This window comes from Neodiprion fabricii, chromosome 2 (assembly GCF_021155785.1).
Source record: "Neodiprion fabricii isolate iyNeoFabr1 chromosome 2, iyNeoFabr1.1, whole genome shotgun sequence".
In the NCBI taxonomy this organism is placed as follows: domain Eukaryota; kingdom Metazoa; phylum Arthropoda; class Insecta; order Hymenoptera; family Diprionidae; genus Neodiprion; species Neodiprion fabricii.
The window spans coordinates 40,509,219-40,532,094 of record NC_060240.1 but is presented as its reverse complement, the minus strand read 5'-3'; the positions used below and the strand labels follow the sequence as shown (position 1 = coordinate 40,532,094).

The following is a 22,876-nucleotide window of genomic DNA, read 5'->3' as shown; positions in this document are numbered from 1 at the left end:
TATCGATTGTTATCAATTGTTATGATAGTATGAATAATCTAACTCAATACCATTACTCTGTGAACTTTTTATTTCTGCACACGGCCTTGATAATGTTCAATTATGTTGTAATAATGAAAATATATACAGTAGTGAGTAGAATCTCGATTATCCGAACCTCCATTATTCAAACCACAGCTTGAACTTCAACCCATCGAGGGCCCGACATTTGGCAATGCATAAATACGTTGTTGAGCAAAAGATATCCACGGAGAACGTCCATTCGCAGTCTTACGTTACAATTAACGATATTTCAGTCATCTTTATCCGTGAAGGAAGTTAAAATTGAAGCCAAGTATCATGTACGCAAAACTAATACACGCAACATAATATGCATTTGTAATATTCTTTGTCGTGCAGTATTGTTTCACGTATCATTGGTATTCCATTATACGAATCCTCGCTAGTCTGAAGTACGCCCGTTCCCAATTAATGGGATAATGAAGAACGTAATGAATTTGGATAGTGAAGGTTCTACTGTAGGTATAATAGCACATTCACGAAGCATCGTATTGTATCGTTAGCCAGAAAGATATACCTCATACGAATTTTCAATCGCTTCTATGACAATCGAATAGTCTATCGTTACCGATTACTTGTATAATTAACTTAATACATTTCCGTACTCTTCGATCGTGTTGATTGCTAGCAATAATTTAATCATTATTATGTACCTCAGTAAATATATGATATACGTTATATATGTGGTTTGATTTAAATCGGCTGGTATTTGTGCTCATGACGACGAGTTGAACATCCTCGAAAAGACAGATAATTACAATTGTCGATGAAAAATATTTTACCACATGTAAGAATTTATTTTTCAAAAGCAACTTGAATATTACCACATTATCGTTGTCGTTTTTTTTTTCTCCCTTGTCGTCGAAAGGCAAATAATACAAAAACGTTGCATATCTACGTTTTTCACACTCGAGAATTTTTGACGTGTTAGCGTGAAATCGTTGTATCTATTAAGATACAAACTTTGCTTTCAGGCAAGTGTCAAAAGTTGAAACAATCGTTTCACCTACGTGACAAACCGAGAATAATGGTAGAATCAATCGGTCATACCGAAGTACGGCATAATCAGAAAAATAATTGCACAGTCTAGAGCGTAGCGTTCGAATTGATAGAATCCGTACAAGATCAACTCCTACGGGAAAAAGTTAATTTTCTTGACGTTTCCTCGATTCCCGTGATATCGCAAAATAATTCACGGCAAGATCGTCCCCTCTGTGAAACAATCATTGCTTGTGAGAAACCCCGTTCCATTAGGAGACCTTAGCAGGGCTTCCCATCGGGTATAAATATCATTGTCCCCATCCTTTCAGCACCAGTTATTCTCTCTTCCATCAACGAAACTGATCGGTGGGAAAAAAATTGCAAAATCATGTAAGTTTGCACCGTGCAGTGTTATCACTGCTGTACATATTACAACTCGAGCACCTGACCAGTGCTTCCGTAAAATCCGTCGCTCCTGCTGTTTGCAATTGGTATCGAAAAGACTTGAGACATTTTTTCCGTTCAAGGAACTCCGCGATTCTCTATCTTGCTATGGGGCTTGCACTTGTGTCATCGAATCTGCGTACAGCTTCCGCAGGCATCGCCGAGCTTCTCAACGGCGTCGACGACGCTGGTTTACAAGTGCCTCCGGCACACACCTCCGTGGTAGGTATATGAATCTTGACAATTCTCGAAAGTGTTGTATCATGGATTCGCAGGGTGGCTACAGACCGGGAACAGTCAGGGAATTTCGACTATGGGGAAAAGTCAGGGAAATGTCAGGGATTTTTACATTTTTTTTTTTAAATCGTTCTCAAACTTTAGCCGTGCTTCGTAAATTCAGTCAAGTTAACTTTAGGAAATGTCATTTGTTCAATTTTTTATTATTTGTATGAGACGAAGCAATAACGTGTGTTTCCTAGATTCAAATTTATATACTCAAGCTGCACAACTTCTGGAGCTTTTGGTCATAAAAGCTGTCCAACGTTACCTCAGTTTCGTGAGAAAACGTCGGGGAATTCTGAATTTCTTTACGGGAAAAGCGAGGGAATTCTATTTGAACACAATTGTCGCCACTCTGAATTTTAGCTTCATACGTACCCTAATCTTTAATGTTCATTTAATTCCACGATAATTTTACAGTCGAATTTGCTGAGGGAGACTTTGGAGGACAACAGCGTCGGTAATTCTTGTCAAGTCGAATATCAAGTGGTGAGTATAAGTGAAGGCACTCGACACGCGTTATTTGTGCGTTGGTGTGCGTTGCAAATTGCGCTGCGCCGCATGCGGTACGTAGACGAGGAAAGAAAGAGGTTCGATAAGTGTAATTTATGACCGCAAGACGTGCGAGCAGCTACTACCCGTGAAATATAAATCGAAACTTGGCTCGGAAGTTTTTCGACGTTTTGCTTTTAATGTTACAGACTAAGCGTGCCGTAGGTCGCTGCATTAAGTTGGGCCGCGACATTCGAGCCTGCGTTTCCGGTACATATCTGGACCCCTTTCATCCGGAATGTATGTAATTCGCAACACGCACGTCGAAGCGGAAGTTGAAGCAGAAGACCTTTGGCACGTACTGCAAGAACCCCTGAGATCTCATGTTTACTTATCACTGATTAATTCAAGATTTATTATCATTATGAATCGTTTGTTTCTAAAAGGGTATGTGATAAATATTCTAGCGAATTTTTTGTCATCCCCATTTATCCTCCGGAATTTGTATTTTCTTATGCTTGAATTAATCGTTAGTTTGTATAATTCTGACATGTATATACTTTCATTTAAATAACATACAAAAAATTTTACCAATAAAGAACATACTCAAATCCTTGCTATAAATCACCGATCGTCAACCTTCGTCACGCTCACTTGTAGAATTAAGAGAATAAAGAAAAAAAAAACACAGTTTCATCAGCTCTCGAACGGAGTATATTTGACTCGTTATAAGTTGAATTTAATTACCGCTCCCCTTCGGGCGACCGGCTTACTTTTTTCAAGAACCGAACTGATGCAAAAATAAGCACAAGAAGTAAGGGGAAAAAATAGCCTGACTTACCGCGCGTTTGATGAATAAAAATTTCATTTCGACGTGTCCCGCGGCGAAAAACCCACAAGTACTTTGAATCTTGAGATCAACTTTACAGCCGCCTTAGCTTGTCGTGATTTTTCTACGTTACGAGATTTAATTTATGTCTACCACCGAGCCTCGGAGCGAGCTGGCAAGCTCCTAGAATTGGACCTGCAACCCATGGTGACGCGTCGACTGGAGGGGATCGTATATAGGCGACGATGCCAGGTGCTCACCTTATCAGAACCCATAGTATCGTCGTCATGAAACTTCGGATGCTGTTACACGGCATCTCGACGCTTATCAGCGTCGTTATTATTTCCGCAAGACAAACCCACTCCAACAATGCAAGTGACCACAAGCTGGGTAAGTATTATAGTCAGTCATCACCGTCGTTTATCGTTATCGAATTCTCGATCCTACATATTGATCCAATTGCGCAATTGATCGGACTTTTTCAGGACAAAGAATCCTGGCGCTTTACAGGGTAGTCGATTTCATGGCGCAGAGACCTCGTCAGATGAACGTCGACGCGATTTTCGGACTCACCATAGCTGAAGGCATGTAGATACGTACTCATTAAGGGAGTAGCACTCGCCAGGCAGTATTTTACCTTGAATGTGAATAAATTTTCCTTCACAGCCCACGTTGCAAGCACCGTGAACCACGAGAAACTGACGGTTTTTCACCCTCGTTTTCGAGACGTCCTCATCGACATCCTGGAACTCTGCCGGCGCGCTCGTCGACAAGCCGCAACAGTAGTTTTAACGAAGACTAAGGAAACCGCGATATGTAAGCTGTATGTGCGTTAATGATAGATGAAAGTTAAAAAATAACGGAAGGTTTTGAGAAAGCTTTGGAAAGAGGCAAAAGTGAGTTGATACCCACACGGAAAAAAACCCCAACTTGGGTGTAAAATCGTAATCCTAACTTTTTTTCTCATGGGAAATTAGCATTATCTATGAGTTGGGGGTGCGAATTTGCACCCAAGTTGGGGTTTTTTCCGTGAGGGTAAAGCTGAGCAAACCTTCTGATATTTTCGTCCTTCGTCTCAGTGAACCAAGTACTGAATCAGCCGGAGATTTGGCAACGGCCTGTTGCATGGAGCTTCGGGTTATTGGGCCCCAGACCTCCACCGAGTGAGAACAACACGGAATCTTCCGTTCTGGAGTATTTCTACAAGGGGACGCCGAACGAGACCGAAAGCGATCGGTGTCTCTCTCAGCTTGCTCAAGACTACAGGAGGCCCCTTTGTCAGGTGTCTGAGCCCTGCGCCGAAATGTTGACAAGAAATGACGGACCCAGAGGGTATCCGCTTGCGCACAGGCTGCTGTACGTCGTGACAGCTGTCGCCGTGAGTTTATCTTTGATTGAAATCAGTGCAGGATTAGCAGTTTGGGATACTGATCTCTGGGGCCCGGATAAGTCTGTATTAAAAATAACAAAATATGTACGTATACTTACTATAGACTTGAAAAACTAAAATATGGAAAATAGAAAACGCATTTTCTGGCTCCAAACATCATACTTTATGTAAGAAACCAAGTAAGGAATGAAAATCATTTAACTCTAATGGGTGAATCTGGGTGAATTTCACCCCAAACATTACACACGTTGCCTTAACTTTGCCGATGTTTTACAATATTTAAACAATAAACTTTGGTTAAGAAAATTGAGGGAGCTTTTTCCGCGATCATTAAACAATATCTAGGTATATTTTTTCGATTTTTAGAACTCATTGTTTAAACAGAACATCGATTTTCAGCCTGGGTGACCTATATGCGATTCTACTGAAGTGTGACGTATTAGGGTTAGATAAAAAATATGAAAAAAAAACTGATCTTATTTTGCTTTCGCTCTTTCAGCTAAGATGCATGGAGCGCGACTCCACTCCGTTCGACAAACTTATACCTGCCTACTGCACGGCTATATTACAGGATGCAGTCGATATGGAAGATACTAACTTTCCAGCAATGTCAAGAGACATGATCTGCGAGCAAGGTGAGCGCTTCGTATCTTTGTGTCTAATGATCGAAGAAAGCGTTCCTCTCTATGAAAATCGATTTGTCATATAATTATCGGCGTACGAGGTGGCCACACACCCAGAAGACCTGGAATTCTGAGGGGATTTTTAATTTGGTCATGAAAAAACTGGAAACATCAATTTTCTATCATGTGAATTAGAAATGATTTTTCGAGGTACCAACGATTTAGGTTTTAGTAACTTACTAGAACTGGGAAAATGTCAAGGAAAGCCAGGTTTTAGGTTTTGGAAAACCTGGAAACGTCATGGAATTATTTCCCCGAAAATGTGTGGCCACCCTGGCGTACCTGAGCTCCAAGGTATTTCATGGAAGAAATATGAATTTTGAAACCCTCCTTCTCGTTTTTCACTTCAAATCTGGATGCAGTCATTCTCTGCGGAATGGCAGGCTATATGGAGTTTGCCAATGACCATTACGCGGCGTTGATACTGAGCTGGCCGAACGATGCGGGTTGTTTCACGAGTTTAGGGTGAGTTCAGCGCTGTTCAGACCTTGACGTAGGTATTTACTTTGATAATCAAACCCGTAGATTTGGAGAGGAAATATTTCGAAAAAGATTCAAGCGGGAAAGTGAAAGGATGGACTACGGTTGTGACAACCACGCGACGGCGTTGGCCGCAGCAAGTTTGTCTCTGCTGATCCGTCAGTTCGTTGAGACTTCAGATTTGACTGTGTAGAACAGTGGGTATAAAAGACACGAGGTAATAAAAATGACACAATAATTTATTCAATTAAATAATAAAAATGTTAGAAAACAGTATAATAATATTATGTGTATAATAAATTCATGTTCATTCATTCGATGCTTGTGCGGTCTGAATCGATGATAAGTGAGTGTATAAAATGTGCGATATCGGTATAGGTCTAACGTGTAACAATGACATGGGGAAAATGAACTTAAAAAAATTTGGAACGAAACTTGATGAAAATAAAAAAAAAAAAAATTCTTCGCAGCTCGCACACTTTTACCTGAGTATTTATATTATACACCAGCAAAATATCCTTACTTTGGTTACACTGAGTATAAGTGTTGGACACATTTATACTTAATAGTGCAGAATTGCATTGGGACGAGAGTGAATGAATCGGACGATGTATGTACCTATATTTTGTCATGTGTGATGCTTTGGTGAAATTTTTTGGAAGTAAAACAATTGTTCAAATAATGACTATTTTACAATTTGAACGAGATTCCTTTGCTCCCCAACGATTTCTTCGATCGTTCGCTGTCCGTGTATGCAGTCCTATGCTTTGCGGTAATTGTACGGCCTTCCATACGGCCCGATTCTCACATTGGCCTTCTCGAAACGCAATTGTTGGAAGAAACTGTATACCACCAGCCACATGTAGACGTAAACAACTGCAACGGAGACGCAGTGTTTTAATATTAGATGTAAAAATCTTATGACAAGAGGAATTTCACCAGCTTTTAATGACAATCGTCGAGTTCTCGGCAACCACGGACTTCTTTTGAGTCTTTCGAAGGCTTATCAATTGTTGAACGTTTACTCACCAACGGATATCAGACCGAATACTATCCAAAGAGAACCGTTGAGTACGTCGTCGTTCATAAAGAGCATCACCGACGTGTATATTACGCTGATCAAAAGCGACACGGCCAGCATAATACCCAACACGACCCAGGGCAGCATCAAAAACGTATTTCGCTGTAATTGTAAAAATTGGTGAGGTTAACGTTGGGATTTGGCCTGCTTGAAAAATGTATCAGGCAACCGATGTTGCAGGTAACAGAATAGTTTCGCGGAGCGATACTTTGTCGCGCTATTTGATTGCACGTCGAGTGAATTCGATTTTCGAAGCTACCTCTATAGAATATTCTTTCATAAAGATCGTTATTTTTCCATCAATTTCCTCGTTTCTCCAAAAAATAAAAAGTCGTCGTTTAGATAAGCTATTTTAATGTTCATCCTCTTTCAATTAATACGCAAAAAACTAGAATGGCATCAATAGATGGATATAAATCACAAGGTGTTCCGAAAAAATGCAGATCCCATCGGTGAAAATTCTTCCTAATGTATACTTTGCTCAGAGAGCTTTGCTGGAGTAAAAATTTCACCAGGACCGATCGACGATGTGAAAAATTGATGCGGATAAATAAGCAAGTTTCGATGAACGCCAAGGGTAAATTTATTACGACAATAATTGGTCAAGTTGACGGTATTTAGGAAGAATAATGTGTGCTTGTGTAAAGAGTTGTTACGCTCGGCGATCGTTTTCCGCGGTGGTTAGACTGACATATTTAATCACGGTAAATCGAGCGGTTAACGAAGCGTCAAATCACGTTGTACAATTGTGGGTATCGTGTGCGAGAAAAAAAAATCCTACAACAGGTTAAGTCATCTTGCGATTATATTCGGTTATTATACTGAGAGCCACGCTGAGAAAAAGTTGCGGTTGGATAAACAAACGTGCAGCACACGAGCTCTATTTAAAAAGTACTATTCATTTTGCGGTTGGTTCTTTAAATGATCAAGTTTAACCGAGCGAACGTCACTCGCTTCTCGAAGTTAAAAATACAGTTATAGAGTCTGCAGCAAACTTTTGGATAAGATTATATTCCCTTCGTGAGAATTTTAAGATTCTTGCTTTAATACACGTTGAAATTCTTATTAGTTACGTCATTTTTTGATGCTGTCAACGACCATCCACATCCAGGGTCGCTGCCAAGCCCTCAAATATCTTACCTTGCACACTCCGATGATCAGCAGCGTTGAGATCAGGATCGTCATGCACAAATTTATCGCCAATATGATTTTGACTACCGACTGCGGCAGAAAGTCAATCACGATAGTTTTCCACTCGACTTCCGTTGTCAGCATGATTATTATGGCGATCACAGCAAGAATCTGTGGCAGAAAATCGTAGATATTATGATTTTTCATTTTCATCAGAATCCTAGACGTGATCGAAACGAAAATAAAATTATTTAATTTCACTCACTATTCCACATATTCCGCTTATTATGGTCCCAGTCCTGAGGGAGCAGCACCGGCAGCACGTTGTGAGCTGCATCCTGGAGGAGGTTTAAAGCTCGTATGTTACTCTGGCGAATTGCGTCGCGTATATTTGTACACAAACTGGGTTAAAATAATATCGCGACCACGTGACGCAGTACAATTACGTCTCCATATATACACGTAACGACATAACAGGCATGTCATACGTATATTTCTGCAAACAATACACATTGCGATGTCATGTCTGGATTGGGATAGACTTTAGCGCTGACACAAGTTATAAAGAATGCGTTTAAAATACCGCGGTCGACTCGACTCGTCGATTCGCTCCCTTGCTTTCTCACTCTGCCTAGAATCGTGCGTCAGAAAACCGCGGTTCTTCTTTTTATTCCCCTTCCCCCTTATTCCCTTGCACTTTTCATACTTCTCCAAATCTTTATCAACCCCAAAATGACCGCGAGTGTCGTATCAACCTTGGCACGGTTTCACGCTCGCTCGGCCAGTGGATATATATTTCTAGGCCAACTTTGTACTCCACGGGAATTGTGTGTCAGACTTTGAAATAGCACGATGCATCACGACGAAGCGCTGCTAACGATTTTAATTAAGCCGGCGCTAATCGTTCGGTCGAATTCATTCTCCGGGCTTGCGTACCAAACAGCGAACTTAGTAATATGGGTGGATTAATATTCACGTCTATTCGTGAATGCCCGGTGAAAATAGGTCGCCTAGAATGACCTTCGCTATTTTCGACCTCTCGCAGCAGGCCGCCTGATCGGCCCATTGGCGACCTTTCTTTTCGCCTGGTATAGACAATGCTGGCGTTTCCGGGCCAGATGCGAAAGGGCCGACGCGTTTCAATGTTTGTGTAATCAGCCGCAAAGCCGTCTATCAAATGCCGCGCTGAACCTTTCAGCTTTTGTACAATTATTGCTTCTGCACCTCGATCATCGTGCGTTGCAGCCGCGGGGCAAGTGGAACGGAAATATTAAGCGTTGCAGCACCGGTCCGTGGTGGTCATCGTGTTTCAATTATACAACGGAGCAGGAATTCCCGCTTCTTTTTAAAACAAACCCGGTTCACGGCATACGTACACCCTGCAAGTGTGTTATTATATGTATACGTAACGCAGTTGAGTTTCGTCATCTTTGCATATTCTGCACCGAAGTGTATACAAATAATTGGTGGGAAATTATGAGAGATTTGTTAAAACAAACGAAACGTGAAGCTTGAGAAATTTGAAAACAACGATTTACCGTTGTTGAAAAGTGGTGAAATTTGAAAGATTACGAAACGATGACTTGTTAAGTGCAGCTGAAGCTTGTCGAGCTGAATTTCTTTGGAACACTTTAATTGAAGCACCCCAGAAGAGAAAGTCTGAACTTGTTGACAGCTCAGTATTTCTACTGAAAACTCACGCGATTTTCAACAGTTTTCTACGCTTACGGTGTATTATTTTATTTCAATAAAATCCAATTCGATTAACTCGAGTTGCGTGTGTTGAACGTCCGTTTCGTAATTTCCTTGTTTCGACACATTTCCGACTTACAGACAGTCACCGAACGTACATCCGGATTCGTCCTGAGGAAACACGCTGTGAATTCCAGTTTTGATGACGAATTGATTGATCAACGAGGTTAAAGTTCGATCCGGTAAATCGGAACATTCTTTGTTTCGAAATTGTATTACGATCTTTTAGGTGCCGTAAGTGAAAAGATTGTTGGAGTATAACTTGTTACTGCAATTATATATTTTTTTAAACTATGGAACACAGAAATATTTTCTTCTTTATAACGTTTCGCTTCGATGGTCAAAGTTGCGGTATAATGTAAATTGGTGACGATGAGCAGCTCGAGCATATATGACGGATTGCGTGTCATAGTTCGAATTAGGAAATATCTTTTGCCAACACCCGCGTAATCTGGGAATTTCTCAGCAACGTTGAACAGGCTTCAACTTCGGAAAAGAAAGGAAACTGGCTCTCAGGGACGATTCGTGGTGGAGAGAACTGGTGTCACCGGTGTACATGACCGTGAACAAGAAGTCGATATCGAGGCCTGATGACGCTCCTCATAAGGAAAGACTCACGGGCCTTGTTTGCCTCGTACATACACATAGCGAAAAAGGTCAAGTGACCAAGAGCTGACAAAACTTGGGCAGACAAATGGCGTCTCAGACTCTTCAAGACTCGAAATATAAGGGCGCGTGAAATTTAGGGATAATCGTAAATTATCCGAATATTGCCGCATAAAATAAGAAGCTTTTATTTATAGAAGGTGAGTAACCACATGGCAATCATATGCGGTTAAAAATAATCTGAAACCACTTGACCGATGCAGAGATCGAGTGCATGGCGAAAGCACACTAGGTACTCGAAATTTTTGACCGTCAAGTGCAAGCTGCTGCTGGTGTTCGAGACGCGTAGATGCAGGCGGTCTTCTTACTGTGAAACCGATGTAAAATTTTACTGGATCCAGGAGGTATCTCACGGTCCGCTTGTTTTGTGGATGATAATAAGGATTGGGCCGTTCTCACGAAACTTTCGCAGCGTTATATGAGTCAAAAGCAGCGCGGTGGACCGTCTTGGTTACTTAATTCACCGTTTTTTTTTTTTTTTGTTTTTATCATGCTATTGGCGCGTCGACGAGAGAATTTCCGCGCATAATGCGCCAAGACAATTAAGTATTGAAAACCGTGCTTGAGAGGCGTGGACAGCCGTCCGGTGGACCGCGATACCTTTTTTGATAAAAAATCCTGGGAGTTGGCTCTGGCCTGATAGCAACTCCCAGGTACGGAAAGGAAGTTACGTCAAGCCGCGTCGAACCGCGTCGAAGCATCTTTGATGCCATTTTGCACCGATCGAATCTCCGATAAGAAATCGAACGCCTGTCTACATAGAAGTCCTCTGATCGAACGATGGCGGCCTCAAAGAGAAGACGTAAAAAAAGAGACAGAGAAAACAACCGCCTTTTCAACATATCGCCAATCACAGTGCGTCCGTTGGGTAAAAAACTTCCCGATAACAGAATCAGCACGAAGGGTATACTCACGTGTGTCTCTAATTCGTTTCTTTTGTACAAAAGTTGTTTCATGTACTGCTTAATTAATGGTCACTGCTGTCGCGCGATTACTTCCCATGTACGCAAAGCGTTGACTAACAAAACAAGAGAAAAAAAAAAAAAACCACAGAACGGATCCCGATTTAAAATTGCGCGCAGATCGTTCGCTGTAGTCCGATCCGAAGAGAGGATGGCAAGAAACTGTGCCAAGACCACGACTCCGCGCCAAATGCGTGACTGTGACCAACACCACCTTGGTCTCGGTAGCGTTACACCGACCGTGTGGAAACCTATACGCTACGTGGGCACCCGGGCAACCTACATCACCGTGTGCCACTCCATCCATCGGCATCTCGGAGTGTGTGCGTTACGTTCATTGCCACGAAAGATGGACCCACACACCGGACTAACGCAGACTCCGTTTCAGCGTTGCGCATATGGGCGGGTACCAGTTCACAGGTGCATTACGTCACCTTTGCGATTAGCAAGGAACTGCGTATGTTCACAACACTATTCGAGGAAGGTCGCCAGCTGTAAGATTCCGGAGAATATCATGGAGAGGCCGAGTACGCAGATATGTACATACTTAGAGACGAGTTAGGCGAAGGTCAAGGGACTGTCATCATTTGCACTGGAATACCAAGTATGGATAGGTACGTACGCGTACGGTAGGTTGGTTCGTTTTTTTAATTTTTTCAAGGTGTCTCTCGAGAAAATTTGTGACAAATACTTTTAAAATTATTTTCGTAAATACCGGATGAAGTTGGAAAATATTTAGAGGTCGCTACCGATTATTGTAATATTTTTTATTTATTTTTATGTGTACACTTTACGGACTTACACATGTGTCCGTATATATTAGTTTATTTTTTCGTATCGTGGTCCCGTTAATCATTGTTCATAAAAATTAGTGCTAAAAACGAAAAAGTAACATTAAGGTGATGCGATACTCCTATTTCGGTAACAAAAACTGTTATCCTAATTTCTCCGAGACGGTAATCTCTCGGATAAAAGACGAGAACAGCCAACTGCGGAATTGTTAGGCGCGGTTTGGGGTTTATTGGTGAACGATTAATTGGATTCTGTTAGCACAAGTTTTTCATGCCATCTTACGAGGGCTTGAAAAGAAAGGAATGTTAGAGAGTGCGCGTATTTTTTATTCCAAGCTCGTAATTTACTTCAACTTACGCGATTACGGCACGGGAGGCGATGAGATAATATATCTGACCTCCCACACACCGAACCCGCGACACAATCAGCCTTGCTTTACGCAATGAAAATATGTTTATAAGCTTCTGTATAAACACCAAAGCTCGTACGTGCACCGTCATCACATACATGTACTCAAGTCTTTCGCGGTGTATGACATGTGCTCCGTTTGCTTATTATCCGTTATCGCAACTGAACTCGTTACTAAACTTATCCAAGTGCAAGGTCAGTAGGTTTCGATTGTCGTATCCGCATCGCCGATGCAAAGTAAATAATAATGGTTATTTTACGCATCTGGTACGGTTATTATACTCGTAAAATCGAGCATTTATTACACGACGTAGTTTATCGGTGAATTTTTTGTATTAAGCGGGCGATGCTTAGCTTGAAGATGTATTGGCAGGTATCCGCTATGTGCATGATTAACCGGGTGTAGGCTCTGATGTAACACGCGACGCTTGGCCTTTCTCGTCAATTTACGTTAAAACAAAGTGCCTGAGCGTCGCTCCGATCGTTCTCTAATAAACAGCGACTATGATATCAGTTACCTATCCAATAACGAAGTTTGCAGGGTCAGGCGCACCTTTGCGCTAAAAGGGCGGTCTATCGATCGATTCGTCGACAAAGTGTGGTTCACCTGCAGGCAGACGTGGACGCTGTATTAAGTAAACCAGCTGTCTTCACGGCGGATATTGAGATTTCTGGGTCGGCAAAGATGTATTAGAAATGTCGATCGGGTCAATACCAGCGTCTTATCTCATCCAGCGACTGGTTTTCCTCATTTGCCAAATGGACGTGATGTAGATTCGAGGAAAAGGGTGAAATTCGTTGGGAATACTGTTTGGTAAAGAGAGATTTAAGATTAAAGATTTATTACGTGATTCAGGCGTTTATTATAAATGATGTAGTTATTAGTTTCCGTAGCGTGTCTAATAATCTTACGTGATAAGGAAATTCATTACACGCGCACTAAACTTTCTACTATACAAGCTCGTTCGGTCCTTTTGTTCTCTTCGTAATACACCTGATGTGAATAATTACGTAACAGTGTCTACTCGCAAGGCTATGCACCATTATCCTACCGTGTCATAAACCTAATCGTGATATTTATGCGCAGTTACACACTGCTGCCGTCACAGAACGTGGACACGAGACATATCGATACCTCTCGGAATACGAGAACAGGTTCCGTGACTCTGAATTACACTCGGTATACCGCCTAATCGAACATGTGGGAAAGCAGCTCTGATATTATCTATTGGACAGTGTTGACGCTTTTGTAATTTACCCGGTGGCTTAAATTTCTCGAAACACTATGTCAACATGCTGAATATGAAGTAACCAACTATCACGACTTTAATTGCCACTGAGAAACGGGTTGTCTCTCAGAAAAAGGAAACTGATTGTAATAAACGAGTCCGAAATTATTCATCTTATAGGTACTTAATCCATGGGCTATTAAGCGTTGTCAGTAAAATGCATCAGTAGAGGTCCGCGTGAAATAAGAATTGTACTTTGGATAACCGGTAAAGACTGCGAATGAAATCGAGCATCAGCGCATCGTGTCCTTCTCTTGTTTGATGGAAAAATCGACGTGTAGGTAACTCGTAGCAACGAAGGGTCTGCAGTCAGTTTGGGCTTCAAAATTATTGACGTGCGTAAACGCCATGTGATCGAGAATCCTTGAACCTCGTTGAGGCTAGTCCAGGCTATAAATTTTCTCGAGTCCGTTTGATGATGATCAGTAGAACCGATGCCGCAGGCAACCTGGGCGCGCGGAGGTCGCTTAGGATCTTCCACAATCGCGGTGGAACGGGATATACATGCCTAGACGTACACTCAGACAGCTTGTTGGAATATCACCGCATACCGAATTGCTAATCATGGCTTTACTCGGCACGGTAACTTACCTCTTTGTCGAGTCAGTCATCAATTAACCAGTCTACTATGATAATGATCCTGCGGTTATCCATTCGTGGATTACTACGAGAAATGCTTCGCTCTTTATATTCTAGGTCAGAAATGCGATGAATTGGTTTTCGTTCACCTGGGATGGTAACGTTCAGGCGATATGGAACTTACCCGGTCCAGAGCCATCTTTTACAGCGAAGTACCATATTGACTACTGGCTCAAGACAAGTTAGTCCAATTGACCTATGCTATTTGCACAGCTAATTGATAATCAAGCATGAGCCTAATAGCTTGAGGAGGTCAATTGTGCAGGACCGTTTCAATTATCCTAATAGGTTGGGGGCTGTTTGGCCTGTCACAATGAACAGAGAGAAAGGTCGTTCATTGTTGATACAGATCCAGATGCTATCAATGATGCTACGCAGGCTTGGAAGGTTTCATACTTCCAACTAACGTGGATTGCTCCGTCAAACCAATAAATCAATATCTTTCTGTGTCATTGGCACGCGATTTTATTTCATCACTCTCATTGAATAGTAACAACCTGTTGTAATTGAATTTAACACGGTGTCACGCTTGACTTCTGATCCATTAGTTTGCTATCTAATTTAGAAGAATCAAGCTAGTTTCTTTTTCAATTAATTAAAGCGGGCTTGCAAACTGCAAATAAGTAAAAAACAGCATTCTATCTATGCTGAGGTTGTGGTAGTGCAGTGTCTATACAAGTAGACCAACTCTGCGAATATTAAAAAGATAACCGTCAAAGTCTACGCTGCCGTGAAAGTGCGAATCTGATATCAGACCAGTGGCATCGCTTGGGTTCTGTCTGTGACAGTTGATACGCGTTACGCTTGTAAATAGAACAAAAGGCCTACCTGACTTGGATCAGGTCTAGATACCACTTTTTTCTGAACCTTAGGGGGGTATCATGTAATATACTCTTGAAATCTTGCCAAACATCTCGTCATCATTTACAATATCCAATGAGCGTCACCGGCATTACGAAGCTGTAGTTGAGCTAGTACGATCAATATTCTTATCATACCGCAGTAATAATCAGTGTAATTTCGCCGTTGCAGTAGTTTCGTGTGTCGTCTTGTTTCGAAACTATACAACCCACCTTCACCTCATCTTCTACGTCGTCATGCTGTACCCAGTATTCACTGGAAATCGACATCGCCTAATGTTGCCTTGGCTGTACCTCCAGATGATGAAGAACATCGTTGCGGATATAATTTGTACAATTGCTGGTCTGTTGCTTTGTTGGATATTGCACTCGTGCGGGTTATTGGCTGTGGAGTTTCTCATTGTTCGGATAATATCGATGAGTGAGTGAATCCTACCTCTTATTTTAAAATCGTGAATACAGTAAACCGCTCGATCCTAAAGAATCTTGGACTGCTGAGATTATAACTTGTGATCAGTTCCTCCTTTTATTCACCGTATATTTTCCCATCGGCAGTGCCTTCAATATACTTATGGCGTCGGCTGAGATCTTACTACTTTGATCTTCACTACGCTGAGTTAGATGGTGTATCTGTTTTCCCAATGATCAAGCCGGGTCGGAGTCTGACCTTAGCGCAACGTCGCAGGGCTTCGAAGTCTTTGGACGGTAAAATACCAAGAACACCAGATCCTGACAACGCGTCAGGAATGAATTACAGTTGTCTGACTTACAACGAATTCTTTGGTCCGAAGGACTGGGAGATACCTTCCGATCATAAGATCTCAAAGTCTCTGACTACTTTGTTGAGCATAGAAAGTCAGGACTCTGATGACGTTGATGATGACTCGCGCTTACGTATCATCGACGATGCAAACCTTACACCAGCCGAAAAAACCAGGAAGATCCTCGGGCTCACCTACGAAGAAGTTGAGGCCACTACTGTCAAGCTTCACAAAAAACCATCAACTGATATCAATGCGGTTGAAACGAAGCCGTCAACGTTGTCTGTGACAAAGGAAGCCGTTGAACCACGCACCGTAGCAACGCAAATTGAGCATTCATTTTCTAGATCGAAAGACGAATTAGCTCAAAGTTCGAGGAGATGTATCTGCTGTGAAAAAACGATTTGTTCTAAAGAAAATGATCGAGATTCCAACAGTTCTACATCTGATGCTGGATCGATGCACCAAATAGTAATCGTGGCGTCAGGAATTGCTGGGGAATCAGTCGATATTAAGAGAGAACGGCCGAGTAGAGGGAAATCTTTTGATTGCTGCAGTCAGAATCGTCACGATGAAAGAAAATCGCATGAAAAGGAAGACGATAGCAATGACCTGGACGAAAGTAATTCGGGAAATGCAAAGGCTGCAGAAATTCTTGCGCGATATCAATTGGAATCAAATACAGTATCAACGGCATTTAGTTACCACACTCATGATTCATGTCTTCCCACATCCTGCTTCCAGGCCATTGTACACAGAGATGGTATCGTCTGGGAGAATCTAAAAGAGATAAACTTTGTTTCCGTAATAAAAAGGATGCTCTATGACGAATTTAAACCATTTAAACTGCAGAGGATTTACGTTGAAGGTAAAAAATCGAGGGAAAACGCAGAGCAGACTCTGAACAATATTTTGAAAGAAATTGACTGGAGACTTCGATGGAGTTGTGAACACAACAAGGATAAAGTCAATCGGCAAAGTGATCATCGCTGCGAAACAATAATCTCCGACCGTGAAGATGGCTCTCGATTTATTGACAAGTTTTCTCATTCCTCTGCGGCGGGGAAACATGCATTTTCAGCACAGAGTTCAGTCAGCTTTGGGATCAACGCTGATATTCTAGCTCTAAATGTGAGTCACGTTTTCGAAAAGATGCCCATCTCAGGTATTGAAAGCTTTGACTCTACAACCATTTCAAAAAAGGAGTCACCGATTCCATCTCAACAAGATGTCTCCGCTGACTCATACTTATTATCAAGCTTTCCGAAACATTCTAACATGTTTCACAATCCAACAACAGAGCTTCAAGAAAACTTAGAAGAAGAAATCATAAAATCGGCCACTCTGCCGCAGGATCATCATGATCATAAACCACCAGCTATTTCGAGAATGTCTCTCAAGATTCAGTGGGAAAACTCAGATGAAAAAATCTACAGTTTGTCATTGCTGGGAGATGAGAGTGTCTCTTCTGGTCCAACGAACCCGACGAAATTCAACGAAAAATTTCCTTGCTCTTCGAAAATTTCACCTACAATGACAAAAAAAAAATCCGAATCACGGATAAATCGTTTGCCCGAATTTAACAAGCCAAGTGTTGCAGTTCACTCAATTTCGGATTCACAAAAATTGATAGAAATTGATAAAAGCATTGTTCTTTCTGCTCCAGAGAATGAATCCGTGGCTGGTGAAAAATCTTCTCAAAAGGGCAGCCGTTGTAGAAACTGGTTGGATACGCGATCCCCGCCCAGTTCATTGGGGTCTAGTAAAATTCGGAAATCTTCTAGAGAGTGGGAAGTGAAAGCTATCGAAGCACTCAAAGCTTACAACGAAAAAACCATCGTGAAATATAAGAGAGAAATGGATGCTCGTAAGCAGCATGAAAGACCCAAAATTGGACATCGACAAGATGATTCCCACGATTCACGGACTGGTTTACTGTTTTCGAAGCAGCCAACGGCGATTTCTTGTTCAGATCGAGATGATGCAGAACCTTCAGTTTCACCCGCTGCTACTCGTCGGAGTCGCGCCAACCAAATCCTGTACGTCCCTTCGGTACCTGAAATTGAAACTCCCGAGAAGGAATTGACGTGGAAAATTGATAATGCTTATGCAAGGTTCACGAGGTCGAAACCAATCGATCCCTCTTCTCTGCACAGAAAGTGCGCGACGAAAGAGTTCGTCGAAATGTACAGCGGTAGTGGACGACTGAAGTCAGAGTCGCAGAAGGTTAAAATTCAGGATAAAGCAGCGAGGAAGCAGCATTCGAAGTACAGTAAATCTGACAGAGGAGGAAATGAGTCTGATGTCAGTTCAAAATCGTGCAGAAGAATCGAGGGCTCACAAAAAGGACGGGATTTGGATAGAACTACCGCAAAAGCAAACTTCAGAGCTCAAGAGATCGAAGTTTATTTTTTTGAACGACACATCGATGACAAACCTACGACTAGTAAGGACGTGTCAATTACAACGATAAAGACGTTCCTCCCAAAACGAGGCACTGATACCTCTACTACTGGGTCTTCGGAGATTTCGATACCCGATGAATCTCGGTCACCGATGGTCGACGTTTCGACAACCCCTGAAGAAATCCCACGTCGAATTGAGGACGAGTACTATGTACAGTTGGGGGAGAAAAACATATCGGAGAACGTTAGAGAAGCCATAAAGAATATCGACTGGTCATGCGGGTGGTTAAATAACAACGAAATCTCTCAACGAGAACGAAACGAGTTGAACGACACGATCGTGATGAGGGATCGTAGTTTAGAACAGCAAGATATCGTGTATGAGACTACAGAAAAAATGCTACAGAGTGCTTTCGCCCATAGCGAAAGCTCTGAGAGAGGATTTCATCTGGGCGAAAGAACAAATGAATTTTATCCAATATTCAATAACGTTAATCTCACTATGGGCGAAATTGTGAAAGCAGCAGCGTTGAGGGGGTATAGAGACGAATTCATCAGTCAACCAGCAACAGAAATCGAGATACCGGAAATCCCTGATGTAGATCTTTATAATCTGGTCGACCCGCTCTGCCCACTGGAGCGGAGATCATCTTCCAGACAATTTTTGGGGTTTAATTTATCAGCCGATCTTGGGATGCACGCAGTTCATGAGGAACAGGCATCCTTGTTGAGCATATTCAAGGGCTTACCGACACCTAAAATGTTGCCGACTTTTTCAAAGCGACACGATTCGGAACGACGCATAGGATCTATACCGAGAAGTCGCGAACGAGTAGGATTGGCTCTGAGGGATATCATCCATCAATCTCCTGACACAATTCAGGGAACCTCGTTCAGACTCAGGTCGTTTGATGTCAACGGGGAACCACCGTTTCAGGTTGACGTTACGTCTTGCCAACGTATTCTGAACCACTTCAATTCTGGAGGGAAAGAAATGCAGAACGTAATAGAGAAGATTTTTGACCAACTTCCTAACTCTAAAATGTTTACTCGCAGTGAGGATCCAAATTTGCAGATTCGTGATAACCTCGATGAGAATCTATTCGGGAATTTGCGGGGCTCGGAATTTATAACAGTTTTACAAATGATCACCAATTTACAGTTAATCAAAAATATTGCTGGGAAAATTATCAACGTGAGTCATGACTGCCGAGAGTCAGAAAAAACACCGGCTGACAGTACTCGTCATCATTCTGTTGATCAAAATCAAATTTCACCAGAGCAAGCAATGACAGTGACAAGGATATCAGACGCGCCAAAATATCAACAATTAAAAGCAGAAACTTCAACGGAGACTAATGATTTAGGTCGAGCAGAGGATCGAGAGGAGATAAAATATGGTTCAAGTTGTCAAGTAGTTATTGGTGCCGAAAATAATCCAGAAAGCAGAGTCTCTTCCGCTGAGAAAATTGATGAATTGTTTGACGATGAGGGAAAGAAACTTCTGTCGAATATTTTGGAAACAGAAACATCAATTCTACCACCAACGCCCTCTGAGTTGCTTAGAAGAGTAAATTTTAGACGAAATGTCATCAATTCCGTGTTTTATCAGGTTATGGAACAAAACAATTGTACGAATGGATTAGTTTTCTTGCAAAAGGGAACGAAGGTGAAAAAACTTGAAGCTGCCAGTGAAGATATGAAAGTTGAGAGCGAGTTCTTGACCACAGAGCATAACGAGCCAAACGATTTTAATTCACCTCGTTCTGCAGACGTGGATGTAGAAGCGGACGTTGCGGACTTGTGGATAACGGATGATGAGCAGAGCTTATCTGGAAACATAATAGTCCATCCTACGGAAGATAAATTTTTCATCGGACCTGATAACCCAATGTCGGAAAAAGTGTTGAGAGATGTTGAGTCTGCAGAAAGTTTGATTAAGAAAATGAACACTGTTTTAGAACCGTTTCATGTTCATGGAAATAGCCGTGAAGATCAAATTGAAAAGTGCGAAACGTCGGTTGGTATAGAGGGTGAAGTTTCCTCGGTAACAGATTTGCGGTTTCCAGATAACAGCGAGTTACAAAAGTTACATAATCTCATGAAAATTGTCGTGAATTATGCTATGATTACTGAATATTCCTCGGGGATTTTCTCATCCAGTGAGCCTGGACAGTCGACATCTTCCGGCATTAAGTCATCACAACAATTGAACAATTCTGACGTGCAAAGAAAAGATAAACACTGCACAAATGAAATTTCTGGCAATCTTGAAGAAGGATCTGATACTCTACCAGGTATCGGTGACCTCCAAGCTACTCAAGACCCTGTATCAAGGTCGAGAAGTTCCCAGAAAGAGACGAAGCACCAGGTAAACCGTTTTTCGAGTTGGGATCGGATGATTCCGTTGTCTACGAGACTCCAGCTAGCCAGAAGTAAACGGAAAAGTCGGGCAAGAAAAGTTGTGGCTATCCCCGAGCCTTCTAGAAGAGTGGTCAAAGTAGATAAGCTGATCGCAGAGAAAAATTTGGATTTTTTTAGCGCGAGATACGTACCTCAGAGAGGTAGAGGACTATCTTCGGGTTATCTGATGGACTCCGACAGTGATGGAAATTTAACCGTTTCACGTCCTCCCACGCCCAGTTCAGTTGGATCGGCGGTCAGCCAAAGTTTGTCATGCGATAGTGAACAGCCTGATGTTTTTTCTGATCCGCTGATGACTCCTGGCATTCTTTCCTCATCTGAAATGACCCAACACTCGCACGTCACTGACGTCCCTAGACAAATTTGCTTGACTAGTGCATCTCAAAATCCTATTGGAGAAACAATTTTATCAGAAAATGCTTTGGATTTGATGAACAACTTGCTGCCTCCCAATAGCGATTCGAGAAGGTATTCATGTCGAAATGAGATGATCGAAACTCAACAATCTTCGGAAATGTCTAGTTCATTAGTTGTGGTTGAACAAGAAGCACCTCTACGTGCAGAGTCAATTCTGCCGGATGTGATTGGTGCTGATGGAAGTACGAAAAATGGATGGCGAGATGAAAAATCGCATGTATTGGTTACGAAAACTCTCCCCACCAAAAATGAACTCAATCGTATGTCACCAATTTACGCTACGAGGATTGAAGATAAGTTGAACGACGTGATGCAGCAAATTTTGAGCCACCAATTTAGCCGAGTTGAACCTCAGACTTCTTCTGTAACTGATTCGAAGATTGGAAGTTTCATTTCGGTTTCTGGTCCTACGATGATTGACTCTTGGATCGACTCTCGGTTGAATGACTGCGATCCGGAAGCAGAGATTCAAACACGAAACCGAATGAAAGAAGAGTGCCAGAAGAAGATCGTGAATATTTTGGACAGGTCTGATGATACGCCTATTGATGAACTCATTGGTCACTTCAGGGGATCAGTCGAATCAACATCTGAAAGTTCGGGTAGTGTGCCGTTTGAAATGCCAGTGCCAAGGTCTAGAATTAGCCTAAAACATGTGGCCATTGGAACCGAGTACAACGTTGAAGTCTTCAAAGACCTGTTGCATCTATTTAAAAAACTCCTTACCGTCAATGTTCATTCCCTGGTTCAAACAACATCAGAATCTGACCGAAATACGCCTGGAGAAGGATCTCGGGATGCTATTCCGCCGTTTAATTCTTCTGATGAAATATACTTGAAAGGGACATCAAACTTATCCAGAATCGACTCATCGCTTGTTGTCATTCCAACCAAGGATTTAGATAGCGCAGTAAAGCTTTTGCACTTGCAGAGTTTCAGGAAAGAACATTCAAATACAGGAGTCGATGAAATCCAGTCTCACGAAAATCTAGTGAAAAGTAATAACATTGAGCAAGTCAAGTACTCAAATTTCCTTGAGAAACTCGACTCACCTGGTTCAGATTTTCATAGCTACGACAGTTTTGCAAGTTTGTCGTACCGAAATATCACCGATACGTCCGAATTAGTTTCCCGGGAAATTTCCATCTCCAATCACACATTCCTTGAAGAGTTTCCCGAACAGCTTGAGAGCAGCATAAATTTATTACCAGAGTCCAGTGAAGTTGTTGATAAACGGTCGAGCGAATCGATGAAATCCCAGTTTGATGAAGACTCTGCTGAAACGAGTTTAAAACAGCAAACAAGTGCTGTTAGTTCTGATACAAATGGTAGTCATGCAGCTTTAGCCTCAACGAGTAGCAGTACGTGTGATGCTGAACCAAAGAAAGATGCGGTGTCAACGAAAAGCTCAATACCCAGGCCAGTGAAAAACAATAAGGGGAGCAAAGAGACATGACACAGGGCAAGGATATCGGGACTGAGATTTGTAATTCAATTCGCATTCACGTTAACAATTATGAAATAGAAATGAAAAAAATAAGTGCTACGTGTCGCGTCGAGTTTCGTACAATTCATTGTGTAAACTTTAGGGAAACATTTCGTTCTGTAAGTAATTGATGAATACATGGACAACCGGATGAGGAAAAGGAAT

General features: G+C 41.9%; 5 protein-coding genes across 6 annotated transcripts; 4 read left to right on the top strand and 1 right to left on the bottom strand.

Moving 5' to 3' along the window:
- Positions 1-1,182: 1,182 nt before the first annotated feature.
- Positions 1,183-2,880, top strand: LOC124175254. The gene is made up of 4 exons (XM_046555303.1): positions 1,183-1,431; positions 1,569-1,707; positions 2,185-2,253; positions 2,466-2,880. Coding segments are annotated over exons 1-4 (309 nt in total). The 5' UTR covers positions 1,183-1,429; the 3' UTR covers positions 2,565-2,880.
- Positions 2,881-3,303: 423 nt separating this feature from the next.
- On the top strand, positions 3,304-5,842 carry LOC124175252 (UPF0764 protein C16orf89 homolog). 2 transcript variants are annotated; one of them, XM_046555301.1, is made up of 7 exons: positions 3,304-3,475; positions 3,571-3,669; positions 3,752-3,901; positions 4,165-4,463; positions 4,975-5,110; positions 5,521-5,623; positions 5,684-5,842. In XM_046555301.1, the coding sequence occupies exons 1-7, from the start codon at positions 3,331-3,333 to the stop codon at positions 5,829-5,831; spliced, it is 1,080 nt and encodes a 359-aa protein (XP_046411257.1). In that variant the 5' UTR covers positions 3,304-3,330; the 3' UTR covers positions 5,832-5,842. The 2 variants fall into 2 exon arrangements, with proteins under 2 accessions (XP_046411257.1, XP_046411256.1); XM_046555300.1 differs by having other exon boundaries at positions 4,165-4,559.
- A 17-nt stretch (positions 5,843-5,859) lies between these two features.
- Positions 5,860-11,410, bottom strand: LOC124175253 (lysosomal-associated transmembrane protein 4B-like). The gene is made up of 5 exons (XM_046555302.1): positions 11,183-11,410; positions 8,116-8,188; positions 7,860-8,021; positions 6,668-6,821; positions 5,860-6,514 (listed from the first exon to the last, which is right to left on the bottom strand). Exons 2-5 carry the CDS (start codon positions 8,185-8,187, stop codon positions 6,399-6,401), a joined length of 504 nt encoding a protein of 167 aa, XP_046411258.1. The 5' UTR covers position 8,188; positions 11,183-11,410; the 3' UTR covers positions 5,860-6,398.
- Positions 11,411-11,442: 32 nt separating this feature from the next.
- LOC124175654 lies at positions 11,443-15,819 on the top strand. Its single transcript, XM_046556056.1, has 3 exons — positions 11,443-11,844; positions 15,391-15,639; positions 15,774-15,819. The coding sequence occupies exons 1-3, from the start codon at positions 11,768-11,770 to the stop codon at positions 15,817-15,819; spliced, it is 372 nt and encodes a 123-aa protein (XP_046412012.1). The 5' UTR covers positions 11,443-11,767.
- A 40-nt stretch (positions 15,820-15,859) lies between these two features.
- Positions 15,860-22,875, top strand: LOC124175653. Its single transcript, XM_046556055.1, has 2 exons — positions 15,860-19,958; positions 20,286-22,875. Exons 1-2 carry the CDS (start codon positions 15,860-15,862, stop codon positions 22,679-22,681), a joined length of 6,495 nt encoding a protein of 2,164 aa, XP_046412011.1. The 3' UTR covers positions 22,682-22,875.
- The last annotated feature ends 1 nt before the right edge of the window (position 22,876 follows it).

Excerpts from the sequence above, each read along its gene's own strand:
- LOC124175254 (XM_046555303.1), top strand. Across the intron at positions 1,708-2,184 it reads CTCCGGCACACACCTCCGTG|TCGAATTTGCTGAGGGAGAC; the intron begins GTAGGTATATGA and ends ATAATTTTACAG. Across the intron at positions 2,254-2,465 it reads GTCAAGTCGAATATCAAGTG|ACTAAGCGTGCCGTAGGTCG; the intron begins GTGAGTATAAGT and ends TTAATGTTACAG.
- LOC124175252 (XM_046555300.1), top strand. The coding sequence starts at position 3,331 with ATGCCAGGTGCTCACCTTATCAGAACCCATAGTATCGTCGTCATGAAA. Across the intron at positions 3,476-3,570 it reads TGCAAGTGACCACAAGCTGG|GACAAAGAATCCTGGCGCTT; the intron begins GTAAGTATTATA and ends GGACTTTTTCAG. Across the intron at positions 4,560-4,974 it reads TATTAAAAATAACAAAATAT|CTAAGATGCATGGAGCGCGA; the intron begins GTACGTATACTT and ends TCGCTCTTTCAG.
- LOC124175253 (XM_046555302.1), bottom strand. The coding sequence starts at position 8,187 with ATGCAGCTCACAACGTGCTGCCGGTGCTGCTCCCTCAGGACTGGGACC. Across the intron at positions 6,822-7,859 it reads TGATCATCGGAGTGTGCAAG|CGAAATACGTTTTTGATGCT; the intron begins GTAAGATATTTG and ends TTACAATTACAG. Across the intron at positions 6,515-6,667 it reads ATTCGGTCTGATATCCGTTG|TTGTTTACGTCTACATGTGG; the intron begins GTGAGTAAACGT and ends TCTCCGTTGCAG.
- LOC124175654 (XM_046556056.1), top strand. The coding sequence starts at position 11,768 with ATGTACATACTTAGAGACGAGTTAGGCGAAGGTCAAGGGACTGTCATC. Across the intron at positions 11,845-15,390 it reads GGAATACCAAGTATGGATAG|TAGTTTCGTGTGTCGTCTTG; the intron begins GTACGTACGCGT and ends TCGCCGTTGCAG. Across the intron at positions 15,640-15,773 it reads TGTTCGGATAATATCGATGA|TGCCTTCAATATACTTATGG; the intron begins GTGAGTGAATCC and ends TCCCATCGGCAG.
- LOC124175653 (XM_046556055.1), top strand. The coding sequence starts at position 15,860 with ATGATCAAGCCGGGTCGGAGTCTGACCTTAGCGCAACGTCGCAGGGCT. Across the intron at positions 19,959-20,285 it reads TGAGTTGCTTAGAAGAGTAA|AAGTGTTGAGAGATGTTGAG; the intron begins ATTTTAGACGAA and ends CAATGTCGGAAA.